Source organism: Gracilinanus agilis, chromosome 6, assembly GCF_016433145.1.
Source record: "Gracilinanus agilis isolate LMUSP501 chromosome 6, AgileGrace, whole genome shotgun sequence".
Lineage (NCBI taxonomy): Eukaryota > Metazoa > Chordata > Mammalia > Didelphimorphia > Didelphidae > Gracilinanus > Gracilinanus agilis.
In genome coordinates this window covers 120,742,628-120,755,510 of record NC_058135.1, presented here as the reverse complement: position 1 = coordinate 120,755,510, position 12,883 = coordinate 120,742,628, and the positions used below count along the sequence as shown (strand labels likewise).

At 40.0% G+C, this 12,883-nt stretch overlaps 1 protein-coding gene across 1 annotated transcript in view; it reads left to right on the top strand.

Annotated features, from left to right (window-relative positions):
* FHIP1A (FHF complex subunit HOOK interacting protein 1A) overlaps nt 1-12,883 on the top strand; it is a 171,329-nt gene that overhangs the window by 109,578 nt on the left and 48,868 nt on the right. Inside the window, exon 5 of the mRNA XM_044681147.1 lies at nt 12,334-12,501. Within this exon, the coding sequence (XP_044537082.1) occupies nt 12,334-12,501 (168 nt within the window). The remainder of the gene's footprint in view (nt 1-12,333; nt 12,502-12,883) is intronic.

Genomic DNA, 12,883 nt, shown 5'->3' with positions numbered 1-12,883 from the left:
CCTTCCTTCCTTCCTTCCTTCCTTCCTTTTTTCCTTCCTTCCTTCCTTCCTTCCTTCCTTTTTTACCTCCCTCCCTCCTTCCTTCCTTCCCCTCCTCTGTCTTTCTCATTGGTGTCTCTCTCCCCTCACTTTCTCCTTTCTCTATCCTCCCTCTAAGTATATCTTTATATATGTATATATGCAGCTTTAATAATGACTTAATACTGCCTTAAGACTTTTTGGGACACAGTGTATAGTTTAGTGATTTTAATTTTAAAGTCCATCTTCATCACCTTCTACCAGAGGGCCACTACTAACTTAATTTGTGTGACCTTGTCATTTTCTTTCTCCAGATTGTTATTTTTAATCTTAAAAAATGATGATTGAATTCAGTGATTCCAGATCTAAGTCCCATGATCCTCTAATCCTATGACTATCAGATTAGCCAAATTGCCTGAATTTTCCCCTTGTTTTACCCCCTCAACTGTCCTTCTGCTGTGGTGCTTGCTTAATGAGATATATATTGCTTTAAGGACTAGAAACAAAGGAGAAATGAGATGGGAACTTGAGTAATCTCCTGTGAGCTATTTTCAGGCCTAGACTAATTGATAGTTTTCTGCTCTATATTTGGTGGTGGTACAGTAAAGGCAATATCCTTTGAAGATCAGAGTATTACAGGATTATAGATTTAGAGTTAGAAGGGATCTTAAAGGTCATCTTATCCAATCACCATTTTACAGATGTGGAAACTGAGGTTCAATGAGGCTCATGGTTTCATAGGAAGAAAGCAGCAAAGTTGTGACTTTAAAGCACCAACTCAGATTCCAGATCCATACTCTGTGCATTCCTGTTGCTTCATGGATGCCCTTCTGGGCCCTTTATGCCCTTTGTGGAAAGGACTCTTCTACTCATTCCTACCTTGCCACAGTCACTTGTTGAGCTCTTGGGCAAAATCTTTTTGTGCCCTGCCTTTCCCCTACTGTGCAGGAGCAGCGAGCCAGGCACTTCTCCAGGGTCTCTTGTTTGAAGGGCCCTCTCATTTCTCTGATTTCTTGTGATGCAGAAGTGCCATTTGCATTCTCCCCTTTTGCTTCCCCTCATCAGAGGCCGGCCCTCTGACCTGTCTCCTGGATTGGTCATCTCTGGGGCTAAAGTGCTCCCAGGTGACCCAGAGAGAGCCCAGCGCTTAACAAAGGCCTTTAACATCAAAAGCAAATGCCACAGAAGGCTGGCTTCTGCCTGGGAGAGTGTGCCGGCAGCCCCCCGACCTCATTGCCTACCACCTGCCTGAGTGACAGAAGGCAAACCCCATCTGTCTGTACCGGTGTTGCTGCATCTTAGAAAACAATTAGCAGGTGGGAAATTTGTTTTTGGGGGGCTCACATAAACCTGTCATTGCAGAGATGATTCCTGTGCTAATTTAAATGCAAATGGAGATGCCCAACTTGAGCTGATTGCAAAAAAAAAGGTCAGATTTCTTTCTGCTCAATTTCCCTCCCCTCCAGCCCACTCCCATGTACTGTGCTATCTCAGCAGGGCTGTGGTGGGTCTGATGACTATGCTTAGTTCCAGCTGTTGTATGCACCCCCCTCCCCACTTTTGGCCTGTATGAGACAGGTGGATGGGGTTGGTGACATCTGGAGTTGCTTCTTTTTTCTTAGAAAATCTCTTGTCAAACCCTCTTTCTGTCCACCCATTTCTGAGCTCGAATAGTTTGATAAAAAGCCACAAAGACAGGTTTTGAGCTTTCAAGCCTTTTAAGGGGAAGGGGGAAGGGCTGATAGTGGGGAAGGGAAGCCTGGTTTTCTCTTGAAATTCTGTTGATATCTATTCTAGGAATTGATCTTAAGTACCACCCACTCTCCTTCCAGGCAGGCTCTGTCGTGCTGTGCGATGGCCTAGAATGTGTGGAAGGGGTGGACAGAGCCTGTGTGCAAAAATCATTACAAACCGGGCTTTTGTTGTGTCAGTAATAGCTCTGGGACTTGGTGAAGGGCAGAGTAACTTAAGAGGGATCAAGGGACTTGACTTCCTAATTTTTATAATGATAGACTTGGAGTAGATGGTTGTGGGTCATGGATTCAGAGTTGGAAGGGACCTTAGAGGCCATTAAACTCTTCATTCCTCAATGAGGAAACTAAGGCCAAGAGAATTTCAACAAATTGCCCTGGATCACACAGGCCTAGATGGGACCTGAACCCAGGCCTCCTGGCCCTATTTAATGGACTTTCCATTAGATTACATTGTTTTAGACTTGTTCGCTAAAAGCTCAAGTTTGTCTGAGCTTTGGCTAGACATCAGAACTTGGGCTGGTGGACCACTAGGGAGAAGTAAATTCATCAGTTGAGGCCATAGTTGGGGATTCTACATTTTAAGGTAATTTGTTGCTCTTTTTAGCTTATTACAGTCATGATGACCTAGTTGTAAGAGCTATAGACTTGGGCTTCTCTGGATAGTCAACAAGTCAATAGTGTAAAGTATCTATTACCTATGGTGGACTATCTTAGTCACTGAAGGAAGACAGGGTTTACAGTACAGCAAGGAAGGTCTCTGTCTCTGTCTCCCTGTCTCTCTGTCTCTGTCTCTGTCTCTCTGTCTCTCTCTGTCTCTGTCTGTCTCCTCCCCTCTCTCTCCATCCCCCCCATCTCTGTCCCTCTCACCCACTCTCTCTCTCTCCCTCTCTTTGTCTCTGTCTCTCTTTCCTGTCTGTCTGTCTGTCTGTCTGTATTACACAAATACACATACACAAATGGTTGTCTTGGGCCTCAGATTCCTCATTTGTGAAAGAAGGGATTAGTCGAAACCAAAAGCATTTTATGAAAACTAATTGGCAGACCTCAAAGTGTTATAAAAAGCATCAGGTGTATGTTGTTGCTATCAGTAGCAGAACTTTTTTCTTCTTAACTTTTTTCAGATGGAAACAAAAGGGCTAAATCAGTATTCTGCTATTTTTTTTTCTTTTTACCCTTAATTTTGGTGCATTATCTCATAGGTGGAAGATTGGTAAGGGTGGGCAATGGGGGTCAAGTGACTTGCCCAGGGTCACACAGCTGGGAAGTGGCTGAGGCCGGGTTTGAACCTAGGACCTCCCATCTCTAGGCCTGCTGCTATTGTTTTATTATTTTATTTTGTAAACCCTTACCTTCCATCTTAGAATCAATATTAGATATTAGTTCCAAGGCAGAAGAGAGATGAGAGCTAGGTAATAGGGGTTAAATAACTTGTCCAGGGTTAAGCAGATAAGAAGTATCTGAGGCCACATTTCAACCCAGGACTTCACTTCTCCAGACCTGGTTATCTTTGGGTCATTTAGTTGCTGCAGTGGTTTTAAAAAATATTTAATGTTCTATGGAAAATTGTATATGTACAAATAATAATTGCTTTTTAATAGTTAAATAAATATATTAAGTTAGTAAGTGAATAAATATTATTAAGTGCCTGCCATGTACCAGGCACTGTGCTAAGTTATGGGCATACAAAGAAAGGCAAAAAACAATTATCAAGGAGCTCGCAATCGTATGGGGGAAGACTGATAGAAAATAAGAAACTGAAGAGGAGGAGGAAGAGTTCATGGCATAGGGGCATGATGAAGTCCAGAGAGGGCATCTGTGTAGGAAATGATAAGATGGAATGGCTTTCCAAATCCCTTCCTTTAGTGGAGGATCTGGGAACTCTCCACTGACTTCCTTCTGCCTCCCACCCCCCACCTCAATAAGTGGGGTGGGACTGGAGCAGGTAGTACTGAAGAGGTATGAGTTTCAAGGGTTAATAGGATCTTGTAGAATAATGAGATTCCAGAAAGCTTGATGAAATCCAGAGGTGTGCAGCCAGATGGGAAATGATGAGTAAGATTAAGCTGCAAACTCTTCTCTAGTTTCCCTGAAAGTATCATTACTTCAACTCTAGAACAACATGAATGATATGTACCTCATTTTGTTCCTGCATGATTGGGATCTCATTGACTGTCTCTATATTTGGAAAGCTTTTCTCTGCATGTAGCTTGAAGATTATGAGTTTTGGGTGGAGTAACATCTATTAAAAATATTGTTCTCAAGTCCTCATGGATCAGTATGTTTGGGTGATTATGTACAATAGTTATATATGTGATGATTGTCTGGTTTGGGAACAGATTATTAGATGACTTCTCCAGGATATTTTGAGATCTGCATTCATAGTGTGAGGATTTGTTGTCTGTCACTTCCTGAAACATAGTGAGCTTCCGAAGTATAATTTTAGTCATTGGTTCCTGCTTTATTAGAAAGGTACTAAATTTGTGTAATTTGAAGTGATGTGTTGCATAGTTCCTTCCTTCCTTCCTTCCTTCCTTCCTTCCTTCCTTCCTTCCTTCCTTCCTTCCTTCCTTCCATCCCTCCATCCCTCCATCCCTCCATCCCTCCATCCCTCCCTCTCTCCTTCCCTCTGCTCACTGAGTCCAAACTCCTTCAGGATAACTTTCTGTTGTCATATTTGTAGTTGTTATGTGATTTCTGATGACCCTACCAGCTCGAAGCCCTAGGCTCCAAATAAGTGTTGTACAAAATAGATACAGTAAGTACACAAGAAAGATAAGAACAGAGCTCTAGAGGAGAGACCAGTTCCTCCTGTGGAGATCCACAGAAGCCTCCATGGGGAAGGTACCATTTGGATTTTGCCTTAAAAAGCAGCCATGATTTTGTAGGTGGAGATAGGGGTAGGGAGTCTGTTCTAGGGGCAGGGAATAAATTATATGAGTAAAGATAAGGATATGGAACAAGATGAGGATGTGTTCATAGAATGTGAAGCAGTTCAGTTTGGTTACTACATAGAATATGCAAAAGGGAACTAATGTGAGGCAAACTTAGGAAAGACCCTTAGGGGTGCCAGATTGTGGAAAGCCTTGTATGCAAGGTTCAAGAATTGAGGCTATGCTTATGTGGCCATGGAGGGGTACTGAAGTTTCTCGGGCAGTGGAGTGACACATTTAGAACCTTTGGGTGGTATGCTCCAGCCTGGTTCCATCTTTACAGAATATTCTTACGATGAATTGTTGAGGCAAAGTATTTTGATTATTAGAGCAGCTAGATGGTACACTGATTTGGAGTCAGGCAGACTAATCTTCCTGAATTCAAATCTGGTCTTGGATACTTATTGTGTGATCCTAGGCAAAACACTTGACTCTGTTTGCCTCAGTTTTCTCATTTGTAAACAAGCTGGAGAAGGAAATGGCTAACTACTCTAGTAATTTTGCCAAGAAAACCCCAGTGGAATCACAAAGAGTTGGACCCAACTAAAAATGATTGAATAACAATTATTATAATTAGCAGTAGGAGCAATATCAATAATGAAAATGCTTGTTCCATTGCATTGGCTATCCCTCATGCCTATAACACACTCCCTCCTCCTTTCTGCCTCATTGAATCCTCCTTTTCCTTCAAGATGTACTTAAGATGTACCCTTCTACATGATGCTTTTCCTAATCCTACCAACTGTGAGTACCCTCCCTCTCAAACTACCTTGCACTTAACTACTTTTTAAACTTTCTTTTTACATATATCCTATTTTCATTCAAATACTTGTCCCTTCCCTCTTCACTTTAAGCTCTTCTCAAGAAGGGATCTTTCCATTTAATTGTCTTTGTATCCTCAGCTTTTAGCATGGTGCCTGATAGGTCTTAATGGATTTATTGATTGCTCATTTCCTTAAGGTTATTTTGCAGTAGTTTATCCTGGTGTGAGAGTGATCATGGTTTCTTAAAGGCTTCTTCAGCTTTGTTTAAGCTTTGATAGGTCTAACTTTAGGTATGATCCCAGTGATATTTTGTGCCTTTTGATCAGAGAATTAGCCCAGAAGAGGTCTGAATTTAGAGATGCAGCATAATACAGGCAGGGCAAGGCAACAAACATTTATTAAGCTGTTATATGCCAAGAACTGTGCTAAATGCTAGAAATACAAACACAAACAAATATAAAGGCATGGCCTGCCCTCAAGAAGGTTACAGTTTAATGGAAGAAAATACACAATGTGTTGGGAGGTAGAGAAGGATGAATGTACCACCTAAGCATGATGCCATAGTTCAGAAGGTCAAATAACAGAGCCTGGAGGGAATTAAAGTTTGGTTGGCCAGACTCCCCAGAATGGAAGCCCCAAGGGAGAAACTCACCAAAGGAGACCAACATGGCAAAGGGACGTTCCATGGTGAGATGGTAGCTGAAGTATAGTGACAAGCACAGATAATTCAGAAACAATATAAAAAGTGGAGTGAGTAGATCTGAGTTCTAAACTTACTTCTAGTGTTTATTCCTTGTATAATCTTGGGCAATTAATCAAACTTTCCTTGGCCTTTGCTTTTTCATCTTTAACATGGGAGGGTAGGTTTCATGGCCTCTGAAGTCCTAGCTCTAGGTTCACTGAATTTTATCCTTGAATGTTGGGTGTTGAAGAGGTGATGGATTGGGAGAGAGGGGAAAGTTTGACTTCGATGCTGGTGCTGGCAGAGTGTGTTCTGGAATAATAGCTTTCTAAGAGTTATGAAAACAGGGAAGAAGGCTAAGAAAGGGAAAAGGAACCAGATTTTCCAGGTCTGGGTATTAGTTTAGAGGTGAGTGTGACCTCAATTTATAAAGAGAGTCTGCAACATGAAGGCTGCTTGTGCAGCTAACATTCAGCTTAATGGAATTGGGGTTTTAATATTTATAGCACGTTATGTAAATGCTGCCCCTCCAAGTGCTTTCTTAAATCCTCTTAGCTTATAAATGACAGCTTTGATTTTTTTAAAGAAATAAAATCTTTTCATTTATCCAGTCTAAGAGCGGTAAACAATAGTTGGTTAATGCCCTCCTTTCATGTCAGCCCCCATAGGCTGAATCCTATATTTTAAAGAGTTTATCACTGACTGTGCTTTTGAGCTTATTAAGGTCATGTGTAACTTAAGGGGGGGGGGAGAAGCTGACTTTGCATTATGGTGCCAAGGCAACTTCTGGAATCATGCCTAGCTTTTCAGCTCAGCAGTGCTCAATAGCAAAGTTAAAAATATATAAGATTACAAAAGCAACATGGATGGCCCATGTAAACATGATTAGTACCATTTTGCTCAGAGGTCAAGAAGTCAGAAAATTAAGAGAGATGTTTTTGGCCAGATTGTCTGAGATTCAAATTTTGCTTAAGGCACCCCGAGGTTGCAGTAGTAAATTAGAGCAAGGTAAATGGAACTTAGGGGTGTGGTGAGATAATTGTACATTTTCACTGTGATCATTTATACTGTGGATATGACAAATGCTACAAATTGGGCTTGATTTATTGTTTTGTTTATTGTTTAGACTTAAGAACGTAACTGAGAAAATAATAATCTAGATTGCATTTTTTCTCAATAACATGAAAAACAACTTTTAAAAACATTCCTTTAAAACTTTTTTTTGAGTTCTAGATTCTCTCCTTCTCTTCCCACCCCACTTTTTGAGAAGGCAAGCAATTTAATAATATTGTACGTAATAATAATAATTCCTGTATCAGCCATGTTGCAAAAGGAAAAACAGAGCCAAAAAGAAAACAAGAAAAATAAAGTTTAAAAAGTATGCTTTGATCTGCATTCAGACTCCATCAATTCTTTCTGTGGAGGTGGATAGCAATTTTTGTCATGCATTTTGGAATGGACTTGAATCATGATATTGTTGAGAATAGCCATGCCATTCATGGTTGTTCAGATGTTTTCAGACATGTCCAACTCTTCATGACCCCATTTGGGCTTTTCCTGGCAAAATACTTGAGTGGTTTGCCATTTCCTTCTCCTGATCCTTTTAAAGATGAAGAAATGGAGGCAAACAGGATTAAGTAACTTTCCCAGGGTCACACAGCTAGAAAGTGTCTAAGGGCAGATTTGAACTCAGGACGATGAATCTTTCTGACTATAGACCTGATGCATTCACTGTGCCACCTAGCTTTCAATTCAGAGTTGATCATCATATAATATTGCTGTTAGTATATACACTGTTCTCCTGATTGTGATCTCTTCACCTAATTAAGCTTAAAAGTATGTTGTTCATACTTTTTTTTTTTGAGGACTAATTGTTAAACATTTATCAGCACAACTCTGGTTGGAAAAATATGTAAAACATGCCTTCCTTTCCCTATTTTTTTAACAGGAATCTTTTCTTCTCTCTCCCTGTCCAACGTTGGCTATATCCTGGACCTTTATATATTTTAATATTTTATTTTACATAAAGATATCCCCATTGCTTAGTAACTTTCAAATACTTGCAGAGAAGTGAGGGATACCAATACTGACAGAAATTTATAAAGCAGCCACCTGTATAGGAGATATTAGGATGGGAGGGCAGAGGATGGATAGCAGCAGAACAGAAAAGGGTAGAATGGGTAGCAACTCACTTTTGAAATAGGGATAGTTCATAAGCATCAGCTCTCTTTTTTAAACCCTTATTTTCTATCTTAGTAATAACTCTTAAGAAAGAAGGGCAAGAGCTGGGCAAACAGGGTTAAATAACTTGCCCAGGGTCTTACCTCCAGGAAGTGTCTGAGGTCAGATTTGAACCCAGGTCCTCCAACTGTAGACTTGGTGCTCTCTACTATGCTATCTAGCTGTCCCATCACAGATCTTTTAAAAAAAGTTTTATTGATGTTTATAATTTTACTTTGTAACTCTTTCTAATAGGAACTGTCTCTTGTAACAAAGAAATCTAGTGAAGCAAATAAATCAATACATTGGCCATGTCTGTTGGGGAGCATGCCCCAGTTTCGCTCATAGATCACAAAACTCTGCCAAGAGGAAGGTCTTAGGGTTCACCGCTCTTCTTCTGAAGCTAGCCTGTAATTAATGTAAACATGTTTACTCTTTATCTGACCTTTATATTTTCTATTTTTCTAGTCCACGTCAAGCATTAGTCAGTTGAAGAAGATACTGATTTGGTAAAGGTATTACCTTACACTCATAGACAGTCTGAGGCCAGATTTGAAAGAATTTTGGCTACTAATCCTATGCTTAGTACATTGAAGAGTGGTTCCATGGCTCAGTAGTCTCCTTTTCTACTTACATCCTATGTTTGGCTTAGTGGAAAGAGCCCTGGATTTGTATGTGTTCAGAAGATCCTGTTGGTCTTGATCCTTGGCTTGGCCAGCAACTCATCACATAACTGAACAAATCACAACATCTCTGGGGCTCAGTTTCTTCCTTTGTTAAATGGCAACAATAAATGTACCTCTTCACAAACTTGTGAACTGGAAAGCATTAGATAAAACATGACATAGTATTCATATGAGAATGACTTTTCTAGGTGAAAATTCTCAAGGTAACTAAGAGGGCACAATATGTAAAGTTGTAGACATATAATTGACATCAAATCCAGCCTTAGACATTTGAAAGCTATATGAGACTGGGCAAACTACTTAACACTTCTGCATGTCATCAGCAAAGTGGGGAACAGAATAGCTTCTATTTCATTGTGTGACCCTGGGTAAGTCACTGAACTCTGATTGCCTAGCCCTTGCTATTATATCTCAGAATTGATACTAGGACAGAAGGTAACTGGTATAAAAAAAATAATGGCTCCTAGCTCATGGGTTGTTTTGAGGATCAAATGAGACAACATATACAAAAGATTTTACAAAGCCCAAATAAATTCTAATTGTTACTGTTATTAGCTTGCTTTGGGACTGACCCCCATCCATTAGTTTTTTTTGTCCACAGACAATAAAAACTGATTTTAATATTTGCCTAAGCAAATGTAATTAAGGATGTAATTCTACTGCTTACAGAAAAAAAGAGACAATTATAGAAAGCATTACAATGTCAAATGTCAGTCATTAGTTCTTCTTGAATTTTCTGTGCTAATGCTCTTCTTCTTTATGCTTAAAAGTTGACTGTATTCTAAAACTTTATTAATTTGAACAATTCTGGTGGCAGGTGGAGGTGCAGGGAAAGAAGGACAGTTTGAATTGATGAAAAATACAAATAGTTAAGTGTTTCTAAAGAAAACTTCTTTAGCAGCATTTGACACTGTTGACTACTCCCCCTTAATATCTCTCCACCCTTGTATTTTGTTACTCTCCTTGCCTCCTGTTTTTCTTTCATCACTTCTGAACTCTACTTTATTTACCTCCTTCCCTACTTGCTCTTTTTACTTCCAAACCCTAACTTTGGGACAACTCTAGAAACTATCTTCAAAACTCTTCCCTGTCTCTCCAGACTTTCTCCCTTAGTGATTGCATCCATTCCCAATGTTTTCATGACCACTGCCATGCTAATGATGCCCCAGTCTACAGGTCCAATGCCAACTTCTCCCTCAAGTTTCAAACTTACATTAAATTAACAGTTAAATATTTTGCTTTCTCAATTCCTCTCTCCCTTTCCCTCACTCTTCCCCCTCTTTCTCTTCTCTTCCTATTTTCTTCTTTCCCTTCTCTCTGTGTCTCTGTCTCCCTCTTTCCTTCTTCCTCCTCTTCTCTATTTTCCCCTTTCTCTTTCTCTCCTCCACCTCCCTTGCTCCCTCTTATTTCTCTTCCTCCTTTTCTTCTCCCCCCACTTTTTCCCCCTCTCTTCACTTTCCTCTCCCTCTTTCTCTTCCTCTTTCCTTGCTTGCATTGTATGCAAATAGTACTTAAAGATTCCACCCCCTTTTGGTAGTTGAGAAGTCACTCCCCATTATTTGGCTTATTAATTGCATAATAAATTGCTTCCTCTCAACTTCATTATTGAATGACAGAATCTCAGTTTTTGAATTAATAGAATTAGAATAACTGTAGAGCTCTGCCCTGATTTTAAAAAAACAAACTAACTATTATAGCATCTCATTCATTTGGAATGCCCCAATACAGAATATAGTCAAGAGCCAACTACTCAGCTTTTGCGTAAAGGAAGGATCCAGAGTTTATTGCATTAAAGGGCATTCATTTTAGTCAGAAGAGAGCCCCATGAGTCCCCACTGAAAGCCTAGTTCCATATGAAAAGCAGCTTGGGTAAAATGGTCCATTTCTGACACTTTTTGGCTAGGGGACCTTGAGCTAGTCTACAACGCTAAATCATGTTTGTTCCCCATTTGGTTTTAGTGGAAGGAGTTTCCTGTACCAACAGTGTTGCAAGTCTGGTCCCTCTTTTCCTAAATAAGATATATAATACACACACACACATGTGCATAACATACAAGGTTTACACATGCATGAAACACCATGTTCATATATATCTTTGTGTGCATGCATAATATATACATAGTGTATGTGCACATATGTGTATATAATATCTACATGCGTATATGTGTATGGGCATGTGCATATATATACATGTAATATATATCATGTTTATGTTTCTGAGTGTGCATATGTAATATACTTATTTTAAACACAACTTTTCAGAACTAAATTTGAACTCTTGGAGCATTAATCGCTCCTTTTGCCACTTTCCATAGACTGAATTATTTTCATATTTTGCTTGCTTTTTTCCTGATTTAGTTTGTAAATTCCTTAAGGGCATTGAAAGTGGTTATTATTTTTTTAATTTGATTTTTTTAAAAAGCCTTCAGAGACTGAGTGGGACACTGGGAAAAAACTATGGGTAAGGAGGCAGGGGACAAGAATTTAAATCCAGGCTTTGTCACTTTTTTCCTGGGTGATGTTGGGTAAACTAGACCTCAGTTTTCTCATCTATAGCATGAAAAGATGTGACTAGATGAAGTCTCAAGTTTCTTCTACATTGCAATCTATGAATTTTTTGAAAATTTCATGATGATAATAATAATAATAACAGCAGTACTTATAGTTATATAATGCCTACTAGGTGCTAGGCACTGGGTTAAGCTTTTTATCTCATCAATCCTCACAACAACTCTGAAAAAGAGGTGCTATTATTTTTCCTGTTTTGCAGATGAGGAAACTGAGACCCAAGGTCACACAATTATCAATATTATAGGGGCTTCACAGGTGTTTGATGATTAGTTTGTATGCCAAGGGTACTTATTCTTGATGAATTTATGTCCTTTTTTTCTTGTGATCCTTTCTTTTATTGCTTTTTTTTAAACAGACAAGTGATTAGAGGTGAGTGGGTAGGAGGAAGACCTGCTGCTAAAAAAAAACTCACGGTGCTTTAGAAAAAGCTGAAGATGATTAAGGTTGTGGAACCACTTGAATAACTTTTTTAAGGCTTTTGCTTTTCTTTTGCTGAATTAAACTGCTGGAGCCAGCAGGAGGTGCATAGAATGTTGCGGGTGGAAAGCTTCAAAAGAAACCAAGTCTCCTTTTCTCAGAATGGCCCTGCTCCTGCCTTGATGGGGCATAGCAGGTACATCCGAGAGCTGCCAAGGGGCCTCCGTTGTCCTTTGTCCTGGGATCACTGTTTGACTAGGAGACCTGGACTCACTTTGTCTTTTTTCACAGGTGACTGTGGAGGAGGTGATGACCACCACGGCATACCTGGACCTCTTCCTGCGCAGTGTCTCCGAGCCAGCACTCCTCGAGATTTTCCTTCGATTTATCCTGTTGCACCAACATGAGAATGTTCACATCCTGGACACACTGACAAGTCGGATCAACACCCCATTTAGGGTAAGTGTGAACCAACGAGGTCACAATTCTGGAACACATTGTTCTGGGAGTCCCTTATAATCAGGAGTGAAACAAGAATGTTCCTTTTCTTCTTTCCCTTTATTCTTGGCATTTTGATGCTTTCATAGAATTTTGGACTGGAAGGGAACTTAAGAGATCATTTACTCATTTTATAGAGTTTAGAGAAATGAAATGAAATAAGTGGTCCAAAGTCACATAGATGGTAAATAGCAGAGTCATGCTTTGAACCCAGGCCCTTCTGTCCCCCCTTCTCCCTTTCCCTCTCCCTCCCTTCCTCTATCCTCCTCCTCCTCCTCCTCCTCCTCCTCCTCCTCCTCCTCCTCCTCCTCCTCCTCCTCCTCCTCCTCCTCCTCCTCCTCCT